Source organism: Halichoerus grypus, chromosome 2 (assembly GCF_964656455.1).
Source record: "Halichoerus grypus chromosome 2, mHalGry1.hap1.1, whole genome shotgun sequence".
Classification (NCBI taxonomy): domain Eukaryota; kingdom Metazoa; phylum Chordata; class Mammalia; order Carnivora; family Phocidae; genus Halichoerus; species Halichoerus grypus.
In genome coordinates this window covers 83,887,522-83,897,886 of record NC_135713.1, presented here as the reverse complement: position 1 = coordinate 83,897,886, position 10,365 = coordinate 83,887,522, and the positions used below count along the sequence as shown (strand labels likewise).

General features: G+C 37.6%; 1 protein-coding gene across 1 annotated transcript in view; it reads left to right on the top strand.

Annotated features, from left to right (window-relative positions):
- Positions 1-332: 332 nt before the first annotated feature.
- Positions 333-10,365, top strand: part of ADGRV1 (adhesion G protein-coupled receptor V1) — a 506,902-nt gene continuing 496,869 nt past the window's right edge. Inside the window, exon 1 of the mRNA XM_078067071.1 lies at positions 333-477. Within this exon, the coding sequence (XP_077923197.1) occupies positions 456-477 (22 nt within the window). The 5' untranslated portion in view covers positions 333-455. The remainder of the gene's footprint in view (positions 478-10,365) is intronic.

The following is a 10,365-nucleotide window of genomic DNA, read 5'->3' as shown; positions in this document are numbered from 1 at the left end:
AACTAGAAAGTTTAGTCAAAGAGTACAATACTAGAAAGCGCAAAGCGCGTACTTCGCCTGTCCTGTGCCGGACGAGTTCAGACTCCGAGGTTCCGGCGCGCAGGCGGGTCAGCTTAGCGCCTCGCTGCCGGAATAGTCCATTAGGGATGGCCCCTGCAGGGTGTTCCCGACGCCGGAGCGCAGACCTGGCTGCCCGCTGCGCAGACGGGGGCGCGCTGCCTTGGGCAGCCACCCCCGCTCCGCTGGTCAGGTGAGCGTAGCCCGGGGAGCCGCGAGTCCTATTGGAGCAGACGGAGAATGGAGGGGGAGGAGAGAGAGGGGAGGAGAATGGAGCCACCTTCTTGACCCGACAGTGGGAGAGAGGACCAGTAGCCCCGGCGAAGCCAGGGGACGCGAGCGAGAGGCAGAACGACGGTGTGCGAAAGGGACCGGCGGGGACCGCAGGGCGCGCGCGGATGTCGGTGTCCCCAGGGCTAGGTAGGCCATGGCTGGGGGATGGTGCTGCGAGCATCCCGGTGCTACAAGGGAGCGGCGCCGCACGCGCTGCGCGCGCGCGGGGGGGGGGGGCGGGGGCGGGGGCTGCTCCCGCACCTGTTGCTGGAGGTGGAGGCGTGGGCGCCGGAGGCAGGGCGTGCACCCCGAGCTCCGGGCTGCCTCTAATCCCGCGGAGATGTCAGCGTCCACTCTGCTCAGGACTGCGGAGGGGCGGTGAGCGCTCCGTTTCTGCCCGCCGCCCCTTCAAAAGCAGCTTGATCTCTAGGAAGGTGCGAAGTGGGAATGAGCAGAGGGAAAACTTTCCTCTCCTCTCATTCTGCCTGTTTGAAACCCGAACCCTAGCTTTAATTTCAAAACGTCTGCTTGGAAAATAACCGACCAAGAACGGCGCGCCTCAGGTAATAATTAATAATGGGAACGTTGAAATAAACTTAAGGAGTCTTATGTTCACAAATAACTGCTGTATCGAAGAATTTTCAGTGAAATATGTTGATCTCAGGGAGTTTGGGATTAGCCTGGAGCCGCAGAATAATATATTTTTTTAAAAAGCTTAGACATTTTTAACGTCTTCAGCTATTTTAAAATTGATTTTTTTTCTTAAAATTAAAACTAAGAAACTATGCTACTGTTCATGGGGGGAAGAAACTCATTTTAAGGTGCAATACTAACTTACTCGTTGTAACTTTTATTTTAAACCGACTTTTAACATTTCATGAAATCCACTACCTTTAAAAATGTGTGTAATGTGTTTATATGTAACTTTTAGAAATTACTCATATCAAATCATGAGAATGCATAATTACGAACCATTAGGATAAAGCTAAAAAAATATACCTTAGCTAATACAGCATTATTTAAAAATTCTGAAGTTATTACCTTACATTACTAAAGTGCTTTTTCCTCCCTTTTGTGTGTCATTTATCAAAACAGCTAGATAGAACAAAAAAAAAAAGTCATTAAAAAAGATGTTCTAGTCAAGACGCAAAGGAACACCAAAAATTTGGGGGGGGGGGTGATTTTCTATAGGGAGTGCCAGATACAGTATGAACTGTGATAGAATAAAATCTTTTAAATATATGCAATTAGATATGTCTTGGCTTGCCGTTAACTTACTGTGACTTTGGACATTCATCCATCCTTCTGCACCTGATTTTTCTTCATTTACAAAATAAAGGGATGGAACCAGGTGACTGAAAAGACTTATTTCAGGTAGAAATGATAAGCTTCCTTATAACTTTTTTAAAGAAGTAGCCAACATGTGTACACTAAAAATAAGTATGATCAAATCCTATCTCCATGTTTTTTCCATGATGAGTCACAGTAGCCGCCACCCCATACTGAATGTTTCTTATGTAATGAATTCTGAGAAGCCCTTTATATAGATTATTTAACACTTACCACAAGACCATAGATTAGTATTATCCCAATTTACAGATAATGATATTGAGGCATGGAAAGTTTAAGCTCCTTGGAAAAGTTCCCCAGTTAGTAAAAGCTGATCAAGGATCCTTCCTGAGTGCTCTAAGCTCTACTCTATACTGAATGTGATGATTAAAAGCTGAAACCACCTATAAACATCAACTAAAAATAATCTTAGACTAAAATGTAAATACATAATGAGGTGCAGATAAATTATGGAACAACATTGAGTCTTGATATCAGAAATAGAAATCATGTATCAGTCAACATTTATTATATTTTAATAACAGCAGTTATAGTTTTATGCTGTATACATATCAAATATTGAATGCCAATTATATTCATTGTTGGAAAAGGATAATGTGAGACATATTTAGAACACAAATACTTTGATGGTAATAAAAATAACGATTAGAAATAATACAGTAAGGCAGAGGCTAGTGTGAGGCAAAGTATTTCATAGATCTTTCTACTTGCAGGTGCCCTTGCCCATGTTCTACCCAAAGAAAAAGAGTGTTCACAACAGAATTAGCTGTGACTAAACCCTTTTGTTCATGCCCCCACAGTGAATGATAATAGTATACTACATTTACTGAATGCCTACTGTATGTTAGGAATTCTAGGCCCTTTAAAAAGAGTAACTTTGTATCTATCATCAAATACTAATATCCTGATTTGCAGGTAAAAAAACTGAGGCAGAAAGATCTGTGACCTGGGAGGACCCACAAAGAAAATACATTTTGCCTTAGATTGGGTGTGTGATCCTTTAATGTTCAGAAAGTCATAGGCTGTGAATACACCATTACACTCCTTAAGCACTGGGAGGAAATTTGGAGCCAAACTAGATCAACCCCTTTATTTCAAAACTACTTGGGGAAACTGAAACATAGAAAATTTGAGAGACTTAAAGTCACAGATTCTCTTTTTGCATTTATGACTTGAGTCACCTGGACATTTCCATAAACTAGTAAGTGAGAAGCGTGATAACTGATTAACTTGGTCATTACGTGTTTGATTTATTGACACTCAACCAAGCACTGCCTCGTGCTCTTTTTTAATATTTCTGTCCTACTGTTACTGCAAATTTCAAGATTGCCCAATTAGGATACTAAATCTTTGAGGCCAGGGACTATATGTTTCTCTAGTATCTCTAGAGTTGAGCAAAGTTGTTAATATATTGAATTTGTTATAGGCTTTGTACTTACCTCTGATAAGTCATTATTTTATGCACTGGGTCCAAAAATCTGCACTGTGCAAGCACTGTGCTGTCATTACTTTTACTTCACATAGAGGGCAACCAGATAATTTATGGATGCTTTTAAAGCATATTGAGCTCCTTAGATGATGATTGCTTAACTTGATTATAAAATGTAGTGTGACCAGGGAGAGATTTGAATGGGCATTTCCCTGATTTTGTGGGAAAAGTCAAACAGCTTAGTATTACATGCAGTTGAGTGTACATCTATCTCTCTCTTTGACTTGGAAGTAACTTTTTTTCTCATTATAAAGATAATACAAAATCATGTAGGAAATTCAAACAGTACAGGAGAAAGAAAAATCACCTGGAACTCCACTGTCCAAAGATTTTGGTGAACATCTAGCCAGAGAGATGTCTTTTTTCCCCATAACTCCTTCTGAATCAGGGTGAGAGCTGAATGACTTATTGGAACTGTTTACAATTTAAAGCTCTACTTAGTCTTAGTATTCTATCACTCTCAGGAAGCTCAAACTTTACATAAATAATGGTACTTGTTGAGAAATGAAGATAAAAACTCTCATACAGAATGAAGTACTACAGAAAGTTGATTTCCCCATGCATGCATGCCCGTTTTTCTCCCTTCACAAAGCAGGATGGGGGGTGGACAGGAGGCATCTTTGCATGTATGGAGGGTTCCCCAATGTGTCAGGATGTCAGGCCACACAAGAGGCCACAGCACCCGAGCTCTGTTGCCCCGATGGAGGTGTGGAAGAGGAGGAGAAGGGTGGAGCTGGGACACAGGAGGCTGTGGTAATACAAAGGCTGTGTTTTCTGATTCTACTGTGACACACTATACACTTTAAAATGTACCAGACCAAGTCCCTCCCCCAGCTGCTGGGCAGGTGGTCATGGGGCCCTTTCTGGTTCGGTCAGGCGTAAGGCTGGCTATACCTCAGAATGAGGGCAGGATGCTGATAGGGCATTTCTCATTCATTTATTCAGGATTCTGAAAACCCCAAGTGGACTCTTTTTCATATAAAGGGGGAAAACTGGCTGTTGGAATAATTCTCCATAAATGAGTTTTGAACTAATACAAAATTATCAGGTATAAAGGGAGGCTGGGGGTCTCTATGAGATAGGCAATGATAGCTCTTTCCATATGCATTTGAATATAATTACATTGAAAATATTGATGTTTTAAAGATGATGTTATTTGATTACTTTAATTCATAAATGTATTTGTTATTCAAAATTCCCTTTTCCTAGGCACATTTTCTTGATTTGTGCTATATATTTGAACATAGAATTCTTTCATGCCTTACTTTATTAGGGGCTTAATGTGGCTTAAATCCAACCATCTGTTCACATCTTGGCACATCAGTGCTTTGGAGGTGCTGGTAGGGGCTAAATAAATTTCCCACATTTTAAAGGTTAGGGAAAGAGCTACCTTTATGAATAGATTTCAAATGATTCTCAGCAAGACAATAGTGCAGTAGTGGAGTAAAAATGCATTTCATTCTCTGAAGCACAAGGTCCCCTGTCTGTCTTTAGTTTTGCTGAAAGGCAATTAGCATTTCAACTAGCCAATTTGGTTACATGCAATGAAGTACTTGGGCTTATAATTTGCTGCTCTCTGTCTGAGGCAGTTGAGCTCCAGCTCCCGTGTAATCCTTTCCAAGTAGCCTTCTCTCCAGCATAGTTATTGTTGCTGCTCTTAAATAACTAATCAACAGAGAGTTTTCCTTGCCTTCAACTGCGGGGTGCCATAAGGCAAGGAAAATGAAATGCCACGCTAATAAGGCGATGATTGTAATTATTAAATAGTCATTATTGAAATTGTGGCACAGGTTGAAAGATACAGAATAGCTTCAAATAGAATAGCTTCAAAATACAACTTCAAAAAAGGCATTGTGTGGCTCTCTTAATAGTTTATTTCTGCATGCATTGGGCAGAGTGAACAGAAGGTATGTATGTTATATAGAGGGAATTAAGTGAGATGACTCAAAATTAACAAGAAGCAATTCTTAATTATTTATATTGACTTTGCACTCTTTCTGCAAGAAAGAATTCTTTGGGGAATATGTGTAAAAGAGAAAAGAATTTTTTTAAGCATTATAACAAGTGAGCAAGTGCTCTGAAGCATACTGTGGACATAATTCAAGGGTTTGTATTTGTGTGCTAATTGAAGATAAGATTTTGTTAGCTTCTTTAGTCATGAATTCTGATAATTAGGTACTATTAATATACTTCGTGCACATATCATATTCTTCTTAAGGTACCACTGTATGTTTTGATAATCCTTTTGTTAAGATAATTGGAATGAAACTATCCTTTAATCCGTGTCATGGGGCAGTAATTCAATTTAGCTCATCTTTTTATGCAACACTGTTTTTACCAAGTTGTACTTATTAATTATTTGGAAATAAAATAATACATTTCTCATTTTTCAAATAATGTTTCACTGAAAAGGCATAAGAGAAGTGTTTCAGATATAAGCCTGGCAAGTGATCAATATAATTTGAGAACGTATATGAAAGAATGCACTATTTTTTATATTTCCAACCTCTGATATAAAGAGAAAGCCCTATCTGCACCTATAATTAGTCATTTGTATATTATTCAACTAAATTCAGCAGTGTTGGTGAGCAGGCATGAAATAAAGAAGGCTTATCTGTCCTTTGGCACACTAGTCAGCTAGGGATGGAAAGTGTTGTGGAAAAAGTGGGACCTGATCTGGACTTTGAAGAATGGTGGAGAAGAGGGAGTGGAGAGAGGTAGAGAGAAGGGCCCAGGGAATAGCTTGGATCAGGGGTGCAGAGGGAGGAGTGATCCAGGTGTCTTGTCCCAGATACACATTAGATCAACTTGACTGCAGCTGTTGAAAGAAGAGAAAGAGATGGTTGGAAGTGCAGGGTTGGTTGGATTTTTTAAAAAGAGTAATTCAGTGGTTTTTAATATATTTACAGAGTTGTACAACTGTCACCACTCTCTGTTCCAGAACATTTTTATCACCTCAAAAAGAAATTCGGTACCCGTTAGCTTTCCCACCCCATCCTCTCCCACCCCCAAGTCCCTGGCAACCAATCTGTGACTCTACAGATGTGGCTTTTCTGGACATTTCATGTGACTGGAATCTTATAGTATGTGGCCTTATGTGTCTGCCTTCTGTCACTCATGGTGCTATTTTCAAAGTTATCAGGCTGTAGCATGTATCACTACTTTATTCTTTTTTATGGCTGAACAGTATTTCTTTGTATGTTTACATGAATATACTGCCTTTATCCATTCATCAATTGATGGACATTTGGGTTGTTTCTACTTTTTGACTACTATATTATGGACATTTATATATAAGTTTTTGTGTGAACATATGTTTTCAGTTCTGTTGGTTATATATCTAGGAGTAGAATTGCTGGGTCACTTGGGAGGGTGGATAAAATACCAGGATGCATTCAGGAGAAACGTATCCCTTTTCTTTTATGCCTCCTTTCAAGCTCAGGGTCATGTTATGGGGCAGATGTATCAGGTGTGGCTTGAAGGTTCGTCGCTTGGAACTTTCCTTGCATAGACTTCTGCCAATTAACTAAGACATTTAAGACAGGGCCAGATTGTGAGAAAACAACATAAAGGAAGAACTTGGAGCCAATGACTTCTCCCTCACCCCTGGCTGTGGTTTTTCTTAAGAAACAAGTATGGTGGAGGCTGGCACAATAATTGACCTGTCTAGGATATGCTAACGTCAGAAATGTGATTGGATGTTATTTGATACACACTGAATTCAGTTCTCTAATGACTTCTGTGTTTTCAGTAGGGATTCACCTAAATGATATGGGTTGAACTACCAAAATGAGAAAAAAAAATATTTTTGCTTCTAAGACAAATTACAGAGGGTTTAAAATGTTTCGTTAAGGAGGGCAATTCAATAAATCACTTGATTGAGAATTGGGCTTTAGGTAAAAGACAAGTCCAGTTCACTAATGTATAGTCTTATCAGATATCAGTAATTCTGGTGTGTGTGTTTGTGTGTGTGTGCATTTATGCGTTTGTTTATCTGAAACCTTAACTAATTTCCTGAAAGGGTCTGGTGTACTTTATAAGATGAACAAATTTGAACAAATAAATTTGAACAAATTTGTCTGATTTTGGTGGAGGCAAAATATTTTAAGGTTTTTGAAAAAACCTAAAAAATGTATTTGCTTAGTACTTTGTGATTTACAACATAGGTTCACATGAATTAATTCATGTAACCTTAACCACATGATTGAAAGTTATTAACTGTTTTACTTTATAGATGAAATGAAGATTTATAAAAGTCAACAAAATTAAAAACAGCAACAAACTCAGGTCTTCAATTTAATATCCAAAAGTTATCCACTCCGTAATGATCACAGTAATGATCATAATCTATTATTTTTTGGTGTCTCACAAAAAACATTTCTATTAATATTAAAATAAATTGACTTCTTATCTTAAATTTCCTAATATAAGTAGATCTGTTTTACCAGGTAGCATTACATTGAAAATCTCACTATAATAAAAATATTTCCAAACTTCAATCAGGACTTCACTTCTTTTGAACATTTGTTACCAAAATTATAAATAATTAGAGATAATCTTTGAATACCATTACAAAGCAATTTGATCCTGAGTGGCAGTTTTATATAATATTTAAGTATCTTTCTTGGAGAAAGTTAGCAAACTCAGGAAATTGTTCTTGTTTTTAGGTGACTAGAATGCCCTAGTTTTTATAAGTCAGTGCTATACCTATTACTTGAGAACTTGAAATAATATAATTAATAGAATTTCCAGAAGCTGTTTTGGCTTAGGGGATTTTACTTCATCTTCCTTTTATTTCTCACTAATATTCATGAGTGCTGTTATATTGGGGGTTGGCCATTCATTCAATCAGTGTTTACTGAAGCGCTCTAACATGGACTTGAAAAACATGCTGAGTGGGTGAGTTCTAGTTTTACATTTTATTTTAGCTACTGACCTCAAAATTCAGATTTTATAGTGATTTTTAACATTTTAAAATCCTAATGATTTCATTGGCACTCTGTTTAGAAATCTTAACCCTACTCTTGTAGACAGCTAACTCCTTTTCCCTCCCTCCCTAGGAGATGAATGTAAGCATGGAGAGAATTAGGGCTGCCTATTTGCCTTCTTTCATTGCTTCTACTCTTATTAAAGTATCGTGTTATCCACAAATAAAATCTACGCCGACAACTAATTACCTTGCAAATGGAAAATCACTGTGAGTGTGAAATTCTACGTAATATGACCGTTCTTGTAACATCATTAAGCATTAGGTATAGGGCTGGTTTCTTCAGTAGACTGTGCTGGTGAGTGGGCTATGCTGCCAGTAAGAGGCTAGGTTTGATCATAGAAGAAAATAAAGATGTGCATTTTTCATTTAGTGACATTTTTATATGATAGGACATATAGATACAGTGGCTTTTAAAATTATCTTTCCTACAGGATCTTTCCTAGCAAGATTCCTTTGTTAATAGAGAATATTAATCTAGTATTTTAGTTAAAAACATGGACTCTGGACCTTGAGAGCTTAGGTTTGTATCTTGGCTTTGGATTTCTGAGGTCGAATCTTGACAAATATATTTAATCTATATGTCAGGTTCCTCATCAGAAAATAAGCGTAATAATAGTACTTATCTTATATTTTAAATGGTTGCTATGAGGATCAAAGAAGTTAACACATGTAAAGGCATTAGAATAGCCTAGATTTTAGCTGCTATTAGCTAATACTGTCACAAGTGAAACCCAAATTTTTGATGATTAGGGTGCATGAAGGATACCCTCTTCCTTTGCTCCTTTGGCCTCCTCTAGATTCCTGAAGAGGATTTAAATTTACCTTGAAGGTACTAGAGCTCAAGTGTCAGCCCCTAACATTTCTTTTCCTTTCTTACTTTTATAGACTTCTTTTGGATCCTTAGCACATTAATCTTGTGGCCTTTTTATTTTCTAATATAGGTACTTCCTTAAGGAAGTCTCCCTAAACCCTCCACTTAGGTTTTACATCATTCAGGTTCTGATTTCTATAATAATTGCTGCTTTGACTGATGAGTCTTTCTAGGGCCTTTTATTTTATTATTTTTTAAAGATTTTATTTATTTATTTGAGAGAGAGAATCAGAGCAAGTGGGGGAAGGGAGAGAGACAAGCGGACTCCATGCTAAGGGCAGAGCCTGATTCGGGGCTTGATCTCAGAATCCTGAGATCATGACGTGAGCCAAAACCAGGAGTTGGACGCTTAGCCAACTGAGCCACCCAGGTATCCCTCTGTCTAGGGCCTTTTAAAAAAATTTCCAAGTGATGCTGCTTTATTTTTGTTTTTTGGTATTGTTAATTTATAAATGAATTTTATTGTAATCAGAATACAGGCACTAGATGCTACCCAATTTTTGGAATTTGTTGTCAGTTTTTATAAACCTTTCTTCTGTGCTCAAAATAACATTGTATTCTCTGATTGTTGGGGGTATATTCTTTATGCCCCTCAGATCAAGCTTAATAACTCTGTGGTTCATATCTTCCATATCCTTCCTAATTTTCATGTACTTGATATATTAAATACAGAAAAGAGAGAATATTAAAATCCCTCACTTCTCTTTGGTGTTCTAGCAGGGTTTTTTACATATATTTTGAAACTCTGTTTTAGCTTATCTCCTGGTAAGTTGATATTTTTGTTATTATATAGTGACTGTCTTTATATGCTTTTTGCCTTGAAGTCTATTTTGTCTGTCACAGACACCAATAACATTTCAGTAGGATTTGCCTGTTACCTCATGAACTTCAGAAAGAAGGAAATGATCCCAGAAAGGTCTAAGATGTAAAGAATGTTGACTGAAGTCAAGAATAAACATTTGGATAAACAAAGAATATTAATGATTAAATTCTATAATTCTGTTGCTACACATTGAGAGTTAAGCAAAATAAGATAGAGCTTATATCATAAAATTAGCATGTTAGTAGGGTTTGTGTGACAGAGGATTGGCTTTGAATATTCTAAGATTCTTTCATTGTTCAGTAATAAGGTGAAGATATTTAACTTTAAACTTTTAAAAATTTACAGGACAAAAATGATATCTTTCAAAGAACAAACCTATCAATCCACAAGCACAGTGAAAGGAAGCAAGAGAAGAAAAAATAAAACTGCATAAGAGCAGGGCAAAAAGCACAAATAACAGAAAAGGATCTAATTGTAAGACTAATTATAGTAAGGGACTATGAATTAAACTC